The 19,409-nt window shown below is 41.0% G+C and overlaps 1 protein-coding gene across 2 annotated transcripts in view; it reads right to left on the reverse strand.

The window, feature by feature from the left end:
- Positions 1-19,409, reverse strand: part of ahr1a (aryl hydrocarbon receptor 1a) — a 144,807-nt gene that overhangs the window by 17,444 nt on the left and 107,954 nt on the right. For both annotated transcript variants that reach the window (XM_042332144.1, XM_007899700.2), the window contains exon 5: positions 6,714-6,837. In XM_042332144.1, the coding sequence (XP_042188078.1) occupies positions 6,714-6,837 (124 nt within the window). The remainder of the gene's footprint in view (positions 1-6,713; positions 6,838-19,409) is intronic.

A 19,409-nucleotide genomic window follows, 5' to 3' on the forward strand; every position in this document is an offset into this window, starting at 1 on the left:
AACAGTTATACACCACAATAATGGATAAAATCAGTGAAGATGATGATAAAGAGACTTCTTTTTGGGGGAAAAAAAGGTTTTGCGGTTGTAAGAGTAAGATAGTCAGCTAAGGCTCCTGCAGTAATTCATGTAGCCCAGCATCCATACAAGGACACAATACCTAAATGGGTTAGTGCACTCACTCATGGTAAATCATGCAAGCCACATTAACTGAATTGCTGAACTCCAAAACAAATCTAATCTAGTGCTCTGTGGCATTCCAATACAAGTTTAGCGTGAAGCTCAATCAATACCGTTCAGGACTCCAGAGTATATAAAGACCTTTATTTTGGAATCCTTCTGAATTATGCCTTACTCTAAAGGAAACTTGCTTATACAATTGCACCTTTTAATAACAGCTGCTGGCTAAATGAAATAAACATAGCAAGCTTCAGGTCACCCAATACCACTTTAGCTAGACTGCGTAAGCTGATCTTCTACTATAGCCTGTGACCCAATGGGTGTCCTATTAATACTGCACATTTTGTGTTCTGTTGTAAAAATCATGTTTAATCAATGTGAAAAATTGCTTTGTAACTCCTCCCTGATATGATTGATCACAAACTGATTTTCTGGTTAAAAACACTTTGGAGGAGGTGATTCCACCAGGAAATTGATTTGCATCACTGCCGTGTGAATTCATATCATCTGAAGTCTGACCCCTTAAAAACTTTAGATGATCAAATACATAAAACTCTCCTTAATGAGAATGACAAAATGATTAAGTACAAATGAGGTTTCCTGCTCCGAATTGCTCCACTGAGATCACATTCAGAGAGCGTGGGGGGCAGGGAGGGTAGGAGGGTGGCCGAAGGCATGGTCAAGCAGGAGGATTTTGAGACATGCCTTGAAGGAGGCAAAGGAAGGAGCGAGGAGAAGGAAATGCGGGATGGAATTCCAAAGGGTGGGGGCAGAGAAGTTGAAGCCCAACCACCGATGGTGGGGTTGGCCTGCTGAGCAGAGGGAGCGGACAGTTTGATATGGGGCTAGCAGGTCACAGAGATAGAAGGAGGTAAGGCCATGGAGGACCCTGAACGCGAGGATGAAAATTTTTAATTTGATCCTGAGGGATGGGGAGCCAGTGGAGCCAGGTGATAGGATTATGGAGCCTGGTGTGGGAAAAGACGCGAGCTGCAGAGTTCTGGATGACCTGCAGCTTGTGGAGGGAAGAGTTGGGAAGGCCGACAAGCAGGGAGTTGAATATAGAAACTATTCCTTAGTTTACACTGCATCCATAGTCCAAACCACTAAAACTGTTCGCTGAAAAGTTAATAAAGATATAAACCTGACTTACAAGTTATTTGGCAAGCAATGCCGGAATTTGTAATAACTATCCTTGCGTTTGGTATAGTGCCTCATCACATCGTCGAGATGCCTCAAAGCACTTCACAGGATTTACACTAAAGTGATGTGACTGTGTGCAAGTTGTGAGCGAACGTGGCAGCCAACATACACTCAGTAATGTTCCACAAACAGCAATGCAGTGAATGACTAATTTCATTTGGGGAGTTGTTGGCCAGGACACTGGGAGCAACTCCCTTCTCTTTATCGGCCACTTCGACAGGCAGGTGGACCTCGGTGTAATGCCCCATCCCAAAGAACGGCACCGCTGTACAATACAGCACACCCCAGCAATGCATTAGAATGTCAGGATAGACTATTTGGGTTCCGCGTCCCGATGTGGGGCTTTAACCAACAACTTTCTGACTCAGAGGCAAGAGTGTTTCCAACTAAACCAGGCTGACAGGCAGCACAGACAAATGTATGTATAATGCAGAATACTGGTAACACACACAAAAATGCATCAATACAATCCCATTCAGCTGAGAATGCAGAATATGGCAGTTGTCTCACTTATGTGGAATATGAGATTTATTTCATGTACTTGAGAACAACTCCAGCAGAATGACTTTACTGGAAGCCATTGGTAGTTTAAAAATAAATCAAACAGCTGTGTGTTTAACCATCCCACAACAAAAGTACTCAATCATCAGCTAAATAAGGAGCCAGTTCCCCACTCCTCCACACAAACACCAAGGTCAAGACTACATATATTCCAACATGAGGATTGCTAAACATTCTGTAACGGTACTATTTACTACTTTGCACCAAAATAAGTAACAGATGAACATTATTTTACTATTATGAGAGAAAAGGACTACTCCAGCAGTAGTCCAACTGGTGTCCCTAAATCTCAGCTTTTGACAACCTGTGCTTAACATTCCCCAGAATTAGGCAAATAGGGGGCTTCCCTCTGGGGATTGAGTGCACATTCCATTCTAGACATGGGAATTTCCAAGTGTAAGTGGAATACATTGGAACTCTGTCTGGTTTGGAAACTCTTAAGGGTGGGTATGGACTTCCTCATGTGTTAGTCACCCGACTGACAAACAAAAAAAGGAGCAGACACTAGTTTCAATTCACCAAAAATTCCAACTCAATCTATGGTTTCAAAAGGAGGTTAGCAACGGGGTGAGAAAAGAAAGTACAGAGAGATTGATGGAAATACAACAGTAAACTTTTTTTCACCATTAGGCAAATATGGTAGTTAAAGCAACTGCTAAGCATCTTCATTGCACAGCTGAGAGTCAGGTCACACAGATGACAAAATGTTATCACTACTTAAAAATGTGCAAAAAACATTCAGAGAAGCATTTCTGCTGATCAAGGAAAGAGTGTCATTAACAAATTTTTGTCTGCCCACATACCCTGTTCAGTGCACAGAGGCTTTAAATACTTTTTCAGGTATTTTATCTCATCAAATAATTATACAAAAAGTGTTGGAAGACTTTTCATAATTAACTGTCTGGCGTCTCTGCCTACAAGTAGTCACTACATTTTACTGCCAATCTTGTGAAGCGCTTTGAGGCATCTTCCCTACATAAAAGATGCTATATCAATTGCAAGAATTATTATTAATCATGTAAAAGTGTAAATTTAAAACTGCATCCCTTTAAAGACTGACATGCCATTTTAATTAAAACCAAATATTTTGGCCACATTGAAGATTTTATTATTGGAACCATATTCCTGACCTTATATTGGGATTTTGCCCATTTGCAAAAGAGTCAAAGCAAGCAGAGCTGTAAAGCCAAGCTGAGCTGTGCAAAGATTCAAGTAAATCAAAAACGAGACGTCAAATAAATTGGTAGACAAAAATAAACTTGAATATTAGCAAAGAGAATGTTCAAGAAAATTATTTGCATCTCTCTTGTTGCTATATTTGTTGTAGAATGTGTTTATGTTCTCCTTTAAAAGATAAATGGGGCAGAAATACAGAGGATCAGTGTGAAGATTGAAGATAACTCCAGGATTATTTTAGCCAGTAATTCAAACTATATGGAGAGGTCAATTCAGCATGTGCTATGGAGCTACTCCATGAATTAAACACATACCTACACCTTGAGCAGAAAATGAATATAAAAATAGATAAGGCTTTGGTTATTATTTTTGAGGAGCTCCACACACAATAGCTGTACCACAGGAGTGGAAGATAATACATATTATCCTGTTGAGACGAGCACATCACCAGGAAATACAGACTAACAAGCAGTAATATAAAATACTCAGGAACTAAAATAATAATAATCCTTACAGGATATACATATAGAGCCTTTCACAACAAGAGGTCATCTCAAAGTCCTTCACAGGATACACTGGAAAGTGGAGTGATTGTGTATTTTGTACACGGCAGCCAATTTACGCACAGCAGTGTCCTGCAAACGTCCATGAAGTAAATGACCAATTTTATTTGAGGGAATTGTTGGCCAGAACACAAGGAGAATCTCCCTTCTCTTTTTCAGCTCTTTATGTCTGGGCAGATCAGTGGCAGATGAAATTCATTATGGAGAAATGTACAGTACTTCACATGGGAACAAAAAAATACTGAAAGGGACTATTATTTGAATGGAAGGACAATAATATGCATGGAAAATGTAAAGGTCCTGGGAGTCCTGATTGACAATAAACTGAAGCTCTCTCAACAATGCTCTGTGTCAGTGAGTAAAGCAATCCAGATGTTGGGATGTATCAAAAGATCAATAGCAAGCCGAAATATTGAGGTAATCCTGACACTGTTTAAATCATTGGTGAGACCATACTTAAGAGTACTGTCTACAGTTCTGGTCTCCACAGTACAAAAAGGAAATGGGAGAAATCGAGAAGATAGAGAGAAGGGCAACCAAAATGATTGAGGGAATGGAAGGTCTGGACTATGAGGAGTGACTAAGTAAATTGGGCATGACCACACTGGAAAATAAAAGATTGAGAGGCGACATGATTGTGGTCTTTAAGATTCTAAAGGGGCCCGACAATATAGATCATGACAGACTGTTTCAACTTCTCCAGAATAGTAGAACTAGAGGACATGGCCTGCAATTGAAGGGGTGTAAATTCAGAACGAATCTACACAAACACTATTTCAGTGAGCAAACAGTGAAGCAGGTTGAAGCAAAAACTCTTGATTCTTTCGAGGATAGTTTTCTTTTAGGAAATAACATTATGGGATATAATACGTAGATAGTTTGGGACATATGTGCATACGATCGCCAGGAAGGTGGAAGGCGAACTAACTTGATCTTTTTTCGTCTAGCATTTCTTATGTCCAACTGAACACGCAGAAGGGTGTTTGGATTAACGTCTCATCTGAAGAAGGCACCTCCAATTATGTCGCACACTCCCAGCACTGCAACGGAGTAACAGCTATGTTGTCTATGAGATCCAGTCCCGACATGGGGCTTGAGGTGTCAGCTTGGCTCAGTGGCAGCACCCTCGCTACTGATTCAGAAGGATGTGGATTCAAATTCCACATTAAGACTTGAACTCACAAAGTCTGAGTTTACACTCCAACACAGTGCTGGGGTTGTGTTGCATTGTGGAGATGCCGTCCAGTCTGCCTGTTCAGTTGTACGTTAAAAGATCCTATGGCACTATTCAATTGGACACTCATTCCATGGCTGTTTGTGCATCATCGCCTGGGCCAATAGAAACTTGCGGCCGCACTTTTTTGCCTGAATCCATTATAAATACCTCCTCCATTACAAACCTGCTATAATAAATGTAGTTTCTGGCCCGCGGGCCGCTTGCTGGTTACCTGAGGTCACTGTGGGCGGAGCCTCTCTGGAACCGCATCCGCGGCACTAGCAGCAAATTGGTTTCATTTGGAGGCCCCGCTGTTGTGATTGTCTTTGTATTTGTGAGTGTCTGTCGCTCTGTAATTGTGAGTGTTATGTGTGTATCTCTCTCTGTGTTTATGAGTGTCTGTCTCTTTGTGTTTGTGAGTGTATGTCTCTCTCTCTACCTGTGTGTGTGTATATCTCCGTGTCTATGAATGTGCGTGTGTCTCTCTCTAAGAATGTGTCTCTCTCTGTGTCTGTGAGTGTGTTTCTCTCTGAGTCTCTGAGTGTGTGTCTCTCTCTGGGTCTGTGTATAGTGCTGTCCCTGAGAAGCAGGAGGTGGTGAGCTCCTGTAGATTCGCTGATGTTCCCCCCCACTAAAAAAGGCCACCCGGTTTATGTTAAAGACGTAATAAATTTTTTTGCAACAATCTAATATGTGTTATATTCTTCTGTTTAGTTTTTATCAATAAAGTGAAAAAATGTAGGTTGGTGGTAAAATGTACCTCAATAGCATCAATCAACTCCCTGTAATTTTCTGCAAAATTTGGCAAAAACAGCCCTGCAATTTCCTGGAAAACCGGCAATTCTCCCTGCATTTTTGGGCAAACATTTCCGCAATTTTCTATCGTCCCAGGTCATTGCTGTGCATCATTGTGCTGCCGCATTTGCGTACAAATACAGTCAGTCCATTTCCCACTAATTCCCGTGAAGCACTTTGAGACCTCCTTCCAATGTGAAAAGGTGGCTATACCAAATGGAAAGATTACTATTGACCCTACATCCTTCTGATTCAGGGTGACTCAAAAGAAAGCTATTCATATTGATAGATTTGGTGACTAGGTGCCAAGTATGGCAAATGTAATTTAATTTAACTTAATCAATGTGAGATAATGTATTTTGGCGATATCATAAAGATAGGAGTTGAACATGATTTAAATGAGGACATTCTGGAGCAACCAGTTAAAAAACGATTTAGAGAATGTAAACATACATGTACACAAACCAGAGGCTAGTACATTGGGTTTCGAGAGCTCTTGGCAGGGCAAATGGGATTTTGAGACTATTAGCTGCGACGTGCTTACCCTCCACGGCATTACCTGCCACATGCACTGACTTCAGCCTCTCGCACGTCCCTCGTCCCCTCCACCAACGCCGGCTATGCGTACAGCCACTATGCCTTGAAACTATGGAACACACTGCCTCAATCCCTTTGCCTTGCCTCTTTTGTCTGTCTTCAGATCACAGCTGAAGACCTTCCTCTTGGTCTATGCCTCCGTCCACCTGCGCCCTCTCTCCAGCTCAGCGTCAAGCTCTGACAATGTTAAGCACTCTGAGATGCTACCCTACATGAAGAGCGCAATGTAAATGCAAGTTGTTATAGTGGTTGTGTGCATCTCTCTCTGACTTTCCCTCTCTCTTTTGCTGTCCCTTCAAAGTCCCCCCATAATTTTCACCATGTCTATTTGAGTGTCATTATGTTGGATATTGGTAAACAAATGAAATGCACTTTTTTGAAGCCTCTTTAATTAAGTTGGAATATCAAAGAGACTCACTCACCTTGCACGAGTTGGCCTGAGTCAGGGGTCGGGGCAGGATTCAGAGCCCAGTGAATCTGCCGACGGAATTCACCTCTATCCTCTGTGTGGATCAGTTCAAAGACACTCTGATGGATAATATCAGACTAGGAAGAACAAATAAAAAGATAGCATGTTAAAATGTGACACATGCAAAATACATTGTAAATAAAATAATTTCACTTTTGTTTCATTTATACCACTTGCTTTTTTTTTGGATTGGGTAGACTTATTTGTCAGAAAACTCGTCAACCAAAACAGCTGTGAACACATCAGTCCAAAAGCAAATCATAATTGCTTATAAGAGAGAACAAATAAGCATCACCACACACCAGATGAGCCTGTGCAGTCCTGTAGCTCAGTGGTTAGAGCACTCGCCTCTTAACGAGAGACATGGGTTTGATTCCCGGCAGGGCGAAATGTTGGGCAAGTTTCTTTACTCCACACGCCTCTGTTTACCGAGCAGTAAGTAGGAACCCAGATGTTAATCGATTGGTGGATCGCTTTTCAGGGGTAATAATTCCTTAAAAAAAATTGGTCACTCAATCCACGACTGTTTGTGGGACATTGTTGTGGCCAATTGGCTGCCACATTTCACCCACAAAATACACAATCAATCCCCTTACAGTATCATCCTGTGAAGCGCTTTGAGATGTCTCAAAGACATGATAAGGCACTGTATCAAATGCAAGTATTATTATTATTATTATTATAACAGGCCTCCCAGCCTCCTTGGAGCACCAACCCGCTAATGTTACGGGTGTCCTATGTACACGTGGTTACCGAAATTGCTGTACACATCTAGCAAAATGGCTGGCTTCCTACACTTGTGCCCGCCCGGCATGCAGGAATCCACCAGAAGCTGAATGTGACCCCAACGTCATCCTGACAGCCAGAAGCAGGAACACCGACCGTTGTATTTTGCGGAACCCTAATACCTGTTGGACCCATAATACCATGTTATAACAGAAATTTTAATCTCCTTTATGTTCCTCAGAAACACTTAAGAGATTATTTCTAAAAGGCATCTCTCTGTGGTGCACATTTTTCGTACTATCAGTCATGTTAGTTCGTCTGTAGTCAGTGTTTAGATCATGTCCATAGCCACATTGTCAAGGTTTTATAAACAGTAGGTTATTTCTTAAAATAGACATGCTCCACCCCAAAAAAAATCACAAGACGTTATTAACCACAATGGAAGCCTTTTAAAACACCATCTATACCTTGTATTAAGTTACAACTAACCACTGCTCCAATATCTTTTTTTGAAGATTTATAGCTCCTATTCTGCAAAAATAAAAGAAAAACATTTCTACCACCTCCAGATCGATACTCAGAAAGTCTAAGAGTAAACTAACATTAAACCAAGTGCCCAGATTAAATTTTCTATCTCAATCTTTTAAAGCAAAATGATTTGAAATTGCACAGCGAATACATATTTAAGCAAAATGTATTTTGTAGCTCAATTTGCAGAATAATTAACAAAGTGAGGAATCCAGCTGTTATCATTCAGTGGCTTAGTCGCTGGTTAACCACTGGTGCCCACTGTCTGTCCAGTATACAAACAAGTTTGACAAAGATTGGTTTAAGATCAGCCACAGACCATTTTGCAATCTAAAATTGCTTTGACAGCTTGTGTATCGTGGTGGTGGATGGTGAGAGAGGGTTCTTTCTCAGCCATCATTCTCCCTCCCCAACCAACCCCCCCAATCCATGGTCACTTAATGTCTTATGTGGCAGTCACTTTATCTTCCCTGGTCTCTCATTTAATGGTTTCCAGGTTTGTGGCAGGCAGCTAGAATCTTAAGCCATTCAGAACTGATTGTGATTAGGCTTATTTTTCACAGCTCACATCCATTTGATTCATTTGAATGCATGATTTTTTGGTGATTTTAATTTCCTAAATAGAACAATCACACCCCTGGCTCTCATCTTTGCACTAAGAGTGTTGTTGGCTTCAGATCTTGGTGGCTAAGCCACCTTAATTTGAAACTTGGACAGAACAGTCCTCCTAAAACCACATTAAAGGTTTTAGTTAAAACTGTAACAAGTTTAGTTTTTAATCTTACAGACTTGTCTACTTGTCCCCCAAAACTTATACCATTCTTTCACATGCTTGAAGTGCAGTATGCCAAGTCTGACAGCCAGTTTAACTCATTAATTCTCATCATAGACCCGAACCACTACATGTTTGACTATTAAATTAGGAGTACACTCACAGGACATGACGAAAAAAATACGATCGAGCTCCATTATAACAGTACTTGGGGTCCGTAAAACCCCAATCTGATCTTCAATGGGGCCTGATCGCCTGTCAGCACATTCGCATTCACTGTGCACTTGCACAGCAAGATGGCTTTTCGGGAGCTAAAAATACGGCCAAATTCTGGGTCATCAGATCACTAATGACACAACTTCAGCAACAATGAAGCGCTTTGAGACGTCTAGAACACATGAAAAACGCTATATCAAATGCAAGGATTATTATTATTATATTTATAATTCTCACATCTGTCCCAGAATTCTAGCATTCTTTGAGGAAACTCACTCATCCTTCCAATGTTATAATCTGCTAATAACTTGAGAACCTATTAGCATTTGTAAATGAGTTCAAATAGAAAGAGTTGCTAAGGGTTGGGAGTGGGGAAATGATGATAGCAATCATGTGTAGAACAATGGTTGATTTTAACTTCCCATGACCTACAAGTTTTGAAGCCAATTTAAATTATAATAATACTTGCATTTGACATTCTATGTTTCACTTCAATAGGCATCTCATAGTGCTTTATTTACTATAAAGTGAAATGACTGTATTTTCTACGTGGACAGCTATGAAATGAATGACCAATTTTACTCACGGTTGCCAGGACACCAGGAGAAATTCACTTAGCACAACCTATTTAATGCCCCTCAGGTGACGATCAATTGGTTCAGCATGGATTACAGATTGAAACTGGGACTTCTTTGGTTTGAGTTGCTCAGATCCACACTAGTTGAAAGTGTTGTTTAAGGAAATTATGGAGTGGATCAAAATTTGTTTATTCTTAAATGTATTACATTATATAATTTCCAGCACCTTGGGAACTTCCTCCCGACGTAAAAAGTGCTATTTAAATGCAATTTATTGTCGTTATTGTTGTTATCACTGATGAGAAGGAAGAAATGTGTTTAGGAATGCAGTACCTTGAATTCTGGCCCCAGATTTTTAAAGAAAAATAGTTTGAACCGTTGGTGACCAATCTGTGGCCCACTATTTCTTGATGTATGCCATAAATTGAGAAATATTCAATCAAGATAATGTATTTTGTTGGCCAACTATAAAGGTTGTCCACCATTGTTTTAATCAAAGAGCCATACGAGTTGAGGCATAATTACACAACCGTATTTATTTTTCCTAGGAGCAAAAAAGATTTGCAGCTAGGCCACTTTGCAGATCAATTGGTGCTTTCTGTACAGTTATCCTTAAAGTATCATACGACAATCTTTATTTGTAGAACAAAAGGGTTCATTCAAATTTTGATGGAGTTTGGTTTTTGTGATATGTGGAAGTGAAAGTGCCAGTGGAAGTAAGTAAAACCAGAGAGGAGAAAAAAAATTAAATCCCCCAAAAAGGAAGATGGAAAATAGCCATACAAGGATTATTTTTATTTTGAAGAGGGGGGCAAAGAGCAAAAATAACTGCAAAATGAGAGACTGAAGGATGATTCTGCACTGATCAGTGAAGAGGATCATCACCAGAGAGAGAGAAAGAATACAAAATAAATTTTCAGACCCTAAATTCGTATGAACCAGCATACAGGAATTTTCCTATAGGACTGCAAATATTTTTGGTGACTTTCCATTTGAGCTAATTGCTTCCAGTAAAATAACCGGAGCGATTGTTGAACAATAAAATTACATTCAAAACAGATGCATAAAGTATATATTTATCTGTAGGAAATTATAATTTTAGACCGTGCAAGAAAATGTATTCTCAGATAAACCCATGTTAAGCTTTCTTTGTAAAAAGTTACATATTTACATTTTCATTCAATTCTACCTCATAAGAAGGTTTAAATGGAAGCATTTTAGGATAATTTACTGAGAACTTTTGAGAAGTTCTCCCTTGCCACATTCTCTGTGGCCATCTGCAATCCTATCAATCTTGCCACTACCTTTGCTCAGAAAGGAGAAGCGGCCTGCCCCCGCTGATGTAATAATAATAATAATAATCCTTGCATTTGATATAGCGCTTTTCACGTCTTCTCAACGTCTCAAAGCGCTTCACTGGATAGACTGTAAAGTGAATTGACTGTATATTGGTGGGCGAAACGCGGCAGCCAATTGCGCACAGTAGTGTCTCACAAACAGTCGTGGATTGAAAATGACCAATTTATTATCGTTTTTTGTTTTGGAGGGATTATTATTAGGCGTGTGGAGAAAGGAAACTTGCCCAAGGTTTCGCCCTGCCTGGATGTACCTCACCATCAGTGGATGAATTTTCAACTTTTGTGCCCTTGTTCTCTGGAATTCCATCCTAGAGTCCTCTTGCCTCGACCTCTCCCTCCCCACTTTTGAAGCACTCCGTAAGACCTTCACTTTGTCTGCATTTTTGGTCAACTTTCAGCTCACCCCAGCTCAGGTGCGTGGTCACCCCAGTCAGCTTTGTGAAGCTCATTGAGACATCCTTCCAACATGAAAGGTACCATGTAAAATGTAAATTGTATTTTATAAATAAAAACAATTAAAATACAAGCATCATCCATAAAGATAATGATGCGGATGGTAACAAGCCTGAAATAGTTACTTCAAATTAAAATTACAAGCAAGTTCAGTTCTGCATGTGATTCAACGCATCACCAATTGAGAATGAAATCTTTCTGACAGCAAACAAAAGTAGTTTGTAGACTTCAATCGGGAATATTGCCCAAGTATTATACATCACACTGTCACGCAGGATGGATAACACAAACAGAAGCCACCGGCAAATGTAAAACGTTCTTCACTAAGCCTCAGTCTTTTTCTTGACTGTACTGTTTCCCGGTGAAGTTCAGTAATCTTTCTGAGCTGCCAGAAACATGCTGCTGCATTCCCTATTTGCGCAACATCACAGACTGAATTCTTTCGACTGCCTAGAAAGAGGTTTAAAATATTAGTGTTCTGACTGAATTATTACAAACAGGCAGCTCATTCAGGCACTACCACTTATGTTTGTCAATGTGAAGCTACAGTAACGTATTTTAAAATAAATCCCTCCACAGTATTGCAGAACTGGAATTTCATACATACATAGTTACACAATAACACGGCATGAAAACAGGCCGTTCGACCTAACTAGTCCGTGCCGGCGTTTATACTTCACATGACCCCCACCCAATCTTCATATTTCCCTGTCCCTCATTTACACATCACGACTTCTCTTAAATACAATTGATTGCACCTACTTGCTTCAATCACAGTTTCTCGCATGGGCCTGAAACAAAATGCAATTTTTTTTTGTTGCACATATTATTGTGTTAGTTTGGCTCAGTCAGAAGGTTGTGGGTTCAAGCTCCACGTCATGACTTGTATCGTGTTGGCTGACACTTCAGTGAAGTGCTGGGGGTGTGCAGCATTGTTGGAGCAGTCCTACAGATGAGATTTTAAACTTTAAACTTCTGGCTGTTCAGGTGGACGATGAAGATCCCATGGCACTATTCGAAAGAGAAGGGAGTTTCTCCTGGTGCCCTGGTCAACAATCCCCCCAAAATAATTGTCAGTCACTTTATAGCTGATTGTGGGACATTGCTATGCACCACTTGCCTGCTGTGTTTGCCAGCAAAACAGTCACTCCAGTTTACACAATATCCTGTGAAGTGCTTGGGCCATTCTCCCAAAGTGAAAGGCGCTATATCAAATGCAAATTTTTAAAATTATAATTCCTTAATATTACCTATTTCTAGTAGTAGCTAAATGGGGCAGCAGTCTTTTACTCCTGTAGTTTTAAATAAGAATATGTTTGGACTTTGTCTCTAGACAACAAAATTACATTTATAGAGCGCCTTTCACGTCAGGAGGATGTCCCAAAGCGCTGAACAGTCAGGTGCTGGGGCCCGAGCATGGCGGAGGGGTGGGTTGGGGTGAGGGAAGACAGAGAGGTGGGAGGGCTAGAGAAGGTTTATTGTACAGAAATGCCTTAAACCTCTAGTGATTCACCACAACAGAAACAATGACTTGTGGCAAAAAAAATTCACAGCATAAATTGGAATTGAGCAGTCTGATCTGAGAGTAAATTATTACTGAATGAAGCTGAATCCCACCGCCCCTTTGAGATGGTGGATTCTGCAGCACACTGAACCCAGTGTAAACTTGACAGCCGATTTGGGGGGGTCAGGTGCTTTGACACCCGTGGAAACCCATCACCATGTTTAAAAATCCCCAACTAGATTGAGAGGTCTACATATGCACAAGTCTCTGCTTGACTGGTATGGAGTGTGCACTCTCTCCCCGGAGGGACAAACCCTGGTTACCTGATCTGGGAGAGCTTAAAGTTAGGTTGGCTAAATTTCCAAACATACCCAATCATTGCCATTTAACAACCAGTGAGATCAAGTCATCAGCTGGACTGAAAACAAGAGCTTCAATGAGAATGCGAAATTCATGCTGCTAAGGGAAAGTTGATTTTTTTTTACTTCCTTTCAATGCTGTCATTGTTCAGTAATGGCAACACAGACAGACCTTGTGGAATGCGGGGATTAAGGAATAATCTGCAATATGATTTGGATAAACTATAAAAATGTTCAGTGGTGTCACTGGTATGGATTCTTCCTGTATTGTAAGCATTGCTGAAAATGTCTGAGAAACTCTTTGGTCCAGGTGGCAAAATTTTGCCTATGTTAACAGTTCCGATATTCAAAGGATTCAATGAAATATGTAATTGTCATAATACTTCTGCAGCATTACATTGATGATTTTCTATTGTTTATTGTATATTTACCCTGCCTCCCTCCCATTTGCCAGTGTTTAAAATCTGTCACCAAACTATTAGTGTCACAGCAGACTTGTTCAATGTGTATTAATGAGTAGTTTATATGTTTGAGTAAAATAAGTTTTATAGGAACGATTAAAAACATCAAATCAGGCCAAATGTCATGCTTTTTGGAGACTCACTAAGGAGATTGTGAATTTTTGGCGCATAAATATTTACTGTATGCCACATTGGATTATTTTTTCCCAGGGAGGGAACAAGTACATAAATCACAGTCAATACTAACACAAAAATAGAATCCTTGAAAATATTGCACAATATGCATGAATCATCAACTGATGATTCATCACTTTTACCTTGCGTTACCGTCTCTCTGAACATACATACTGAAAAACATTTTCTCTCAGGTTAAAAGTAATGTTTCCTGAAAAATATTACTTATATTCAGCTCCCTCTTCATGACAATTTCATTTAAATTGACAAATGATGAAAATTAATAATGCACAAACATAATGAGAATGAAACACGTCAAACACATTTGAAATACTTCATTTGACGTTGGTACTAAACTAACAAAGGAATAAAAAGGATCATACTGGATTTGTTTGCACCCAGATTTTTTTTTAAAAAGTGTAACTGCACAAACCAATTTACTAATATAGCAATCTTGCAATGCTGTGCTAGATTAATTTACTACCGCTTCCAACAATAAAGCCCCTCCTTCCTTGCTTTCAAATCCTTCCTGAAGACCTAAATCTTTAACTGTGCTTTCATCTGACCACCTCAAACCGCTCACTCTCCCTCAGCTCAGGTTCCTGCTCAGTCTTAGTAAAGCGCTTTGAGACATTCTCTGAACTTGAGAGATGCTGCATAAATTGTAGTTGCAGCAAAGCATTTTGAAGCAGGAAAAAAGGCATCAGTATTTCCCACTCCATAATTGCATTAACTTTGGGGGAGGGGGAGAAAACGGAGAAGGTTGAGGAGAGCTCTATGCATCTGCAACTGTGTCCATGTACAGAGCTGTTAAACCAGCAGAGATTGTTGGCTAAGTTCTTAATGTTACTAACCAGCTGGTCACATATATTTTTATAAAATAAACTTGTACTAAATTTTACGTTTTTAAATGAGCTACAATCGGGATTTATGCTGCTGCTGATGCAGTGCACAGATTCCTGAAACAGTCTCAGATTTATACTGAACTTTTAATGTTACTTGGCAAGACAACGGTGCAACAACGAAGGTACACATTTTGAGTATGAATGTTAAAATAAAGAACTAACTGTGTCCAGTAACATTGAAAACTGGTTCAGGACTAGATTATAGCTTAAATGAAATATGCTTCAACTGTGTTTTGAGTGGGAATCCCTGACAAATTATTTTTCAATTTTTAAATGCCATTTGACTTTCTTTCAAGTTATGATTTGTCCTTTTTAAAGCTTTTGGAGAAACAATAAGCTCCCACAATAATAATAATCCTTGCATTTGATAATAGCACTTGATCACATCTTCGATAATAGAGTTTGATGCAGTGAAAAAAAATCAATGCCTCTGTCACCATTTTCATTACTGATTGTGCAGTGGGATTTTGTTCAAATGTAAAATAAAATAATTGCAAGTTACTGTTGGCCACCACATACAATTTCTCTATGCCAACTGGGAGAATAGCAGGAGAAAGTGAGTCTAAGTCACCTGGGTCTAGAAGTTTTTTTAATAGCTTTGTTTACTATAAAGCACTTTGAGACATCCTCCTGAATGCGAAAGGTGCTATATAAATGTAAATTAAATTGTACTGAATTGTACCTCATCTGATAAAGCTATCACCACGTGACCAAGTCACACAATACAAATAGGAGAGACGACTTTCTGACTACTTGATAATTGGTCATGTCTAATATTTGTTTTCTGTTACATTGGTACCAGTGCTTCAGCACAATGCGGATAATTTTCAATATATTCCTGCAGATGTCAAAACAAGAACAATCCCTTTACACAACGGAGTTTGCAGTTACTTCATCATCTGAAATTACATCATTCGGTTTGGATTATGCAAATTAGCACTGAATGGTATTGAATCTACATCAACTGAAAGTTTGCCCAACAGTTTTACATTGTTTTAATATCTAAGCAATACATAAGGAACCAAGATGTTTAGTTTAGTGCAGATCCACTTGTAGCATGGGTGGCTTCTTATCAGGCAATATATAAAGGGTAAAGAGGTATCAGAGGCCATTCTAGCTATCAAGCCTATGCTTGTGTTAGCTCTAATTACTGAAGCCAACCACCCTATTCACTATCTCTGCCCTTTCCCGTTTATATTGTTCCACTTCAAATGCCACAGGTGGGTGCAAAGAAATGGTTCTTTAGAAATTGCCGAAGCTTCTGGCAAAGAAACAAAATAGTTACACTACAGCACATAACTGTGAGAGATTAGCCTTGTGATCTGATAAAATTTCTCAGTCTACAGGAATTTTGAAAACTATTTGGGACAGTAAAGGAGAAGTGATCTTTTTATCTTTCTGCTTTCATAAGGGCCCTATTTTGTATCTTACTCTTACTCAGTAATATCTTACTCAATAATAATGTACATCTGGATGCCACTTGAAAGGAAAACATGATTCTACAATACATTTGCACTATTTGTAAGCCAATTAAAAGTTTTATAAATGCCATTTGCTCATTTCCAGGCTGGTTCCCAAACTGAAAGTAAATGTTTGTAAATGGAGTTTTACAGTAAGCACAATACATTTCTGTTATACAAATATTGACTGCTGTGTACCTCGCCATTAGTCATGCTCATAAATAGACCGACTCTAAAATTAGAAAACAGAATATTTAGGGTTAACCTGAACTGTTTATTACAACTAAGCGGTTCACATTCTTTGTTATCTGCTGTGTCATTCTAGGACACAAATGAGTGATCATTATCTGTATATCTACTAAAGGCCACACATGTAGTCCATGGCATACACATTTTTTGACAAGGAAAAGCACAATAATCACAGTGAGGCGTTCTTGCAATGTACTTTATTGTGTGAATTCGGTTTTAAGGTGAGCCGATAGAAAAGTGCGGAAATACTTGCCCAAAATTGTGGGGAAATTTGACAAGATTGCAGGGGCTTGATTGGTGCTATTGAGGGACATTTTACTGCCAGCCTACATTTTTTCACTTCATTGATAAAAACTAAACATGAGGAAATAACACATATTAGATTGCTGCAAATTAAAATTATTAAATCTCTTCAAGAAACACTGGGTGGCTCATGGGGGCGGGGGAGGGTGGGGGAGAGGAGACACCATGCAGGGCCAAAGGGCTTGGAGACCCAACAAAAAAAACTCAAGACCAGTGTCCTAACTGCGGGTTTACAGGAATTCACCACCCCTGACTCTCAGGGCCCGGCACCCCCCCCACACACAGACACACACACGCACACACAGACACAGAGACACACACTCACACACAGACACAGAGAGACACACACCCACACACAGACACACACCCACACACAGACACAGAGAGACACACACCCACACACAGACACACACCCACACACAGACACAGAGAGACACACTCCGACACAGACACAGAGAGACACACACTCACACACAGACACAGAGAGACACACACCCACACACAGAGACACACCCACACACAGACACAGAGAGACACAGACAGACACAGAGACACACACCACACACAGACACAGAGAGAACACACCACCACACAGAGACACACCCACACACAGACACAGAGAGACACACTCCGACACAGACACAGAGAGACACACTCCGACACAGGCACAGAGAGACACACACCCACACACAGACACAGAGAGACACACACCCACACACAGACACAGAGAGATACACACTCACACACAGACACAGAGAGATACACACTCGCACACAGACACAGAGAGATACACACTCGCACACAGACACTGAGAGATACACACTCACACACAGACACAGAAAGGCACACTCACACACCCACACACAGACACACACCCACACACAGACAGAGAGACACACAGACACTGAGAGATACACACTCACACACAGACACAGAAAGGCACACTCGCACACAGACACAGAGAGATACACACTCACACACACACACAGACACAGAGAGATACACACTCACACACAGACACAGAAAGGCACACTCACACACAGACACAGAAAGGCACACTCACACACAGACACAGAGAGATACACACTCACACACAGACACAGAAAGGCACACTCACACACCCACACACAGACACACACCCACACACAGACAGAGAGACACACAGACACAGAGAGACATACCCACACACAGACACAGAGAGACACACCCACACACAGAGAGACACACCAACACACAGAGGGACACACACTCACACACAGACACAGAGACACACACCACACACAGAGACACACACACAGACACAGAGACACACACACAGAGAGACACACACAAACACAGAGAGACCCACACACAGACAGACACACCCACACACAGACACAGAGAGACACACTCCGACACAGACACAGAGAGACACACACTCACACACAGACACAGAGAGATACACACTCGCACACAGACACAGAGAGATACACACTCACACACAGACACAGAAAGGCACACTCACACACAGACACACACGCACACACAGACACAGACAGAGAGACACACAGACACAGAGAGACACACCCACACACAGACACAGAGAGATACACACTCACACACAGACACAGAAAGGCACACTCACACACAGACACACACGCACACACAGACACAGACAGAGAGACACACAGACACAGAGAGACACACCCACACACAGACACAGAGAGATACACACTCACACACAGACACAGAAAGGCACACTCACACACAGACACACACGCACACACAGACACAGACAGAGAGACACACAGACACAGAGAGACACACCCACACACAGACACAGAGAGACACACCCACACACAGACACAGAGAGACACACCCACACACAGACAGAGAGACACACAGACACAGAGAGACACACCCACACACAGACACAGACAAACACACACCCACACACAGATACAGAGAGACACAGACACAGAGAGACCCACATTCAGACACGGAGAGAGAGACACACAAACACACAGACACAGAAAGAGAGACACACCCACACACAGACACAGAGAGTCACACACACAGACACAGAGAGACCCACACACAGACACGGAGAGAGAGACACACCCACACACAGACACAGAGAGACACACCCACACACAGACACAGAGAGACACACCCACACACAGACACAGAGAGACACACAGACACACACACCCACACAGACATAGAGAGACACACACCCACACAGAGAGACACACACCCACACACAGACACTGAGACAGACACATACCCACACACAGACACAGAGAGACACACAGATACAGAGAGACACAGACACAGAGAGCCACACACAGACACAGAGAGACACACAGATACAGAGAGACACACCCACACACAGACACAGAGAGACACACAGACACACACCCACACAGACATAGAGAGACACACACCCACACAGAGAGACACACACCCACACACAGACACTGAGAGAGACACATACCCACACACAGACATAGAGCGACACACACACAGACAGACACAGAGAGAGACAGACACACATAGACACTCACAAACACATGGAGAGAGACGCAGTCAAACACAACAGCGGGGCCTCAGAGTGGAACGAA

The sequence above is a fragment of the Callorhinchus milii genome, unplaced genomic scaffold (genome assembly GCF_018977255.1).
Source record: "Callorhinchus milii isolate IMCB2004 unplaced genomic scaffold, IMCB_Cmil_1.0 Scaffold2, whole genome shotgun sequence".
NCBI classification, from domain to species: domain Eukaryota; kingdom Metazoa; phylum Chordata; class Chondrichthyes; order Chimaeriformes; family Callorhinchidae; genus Callorhinchus; species Callorhinchus milii.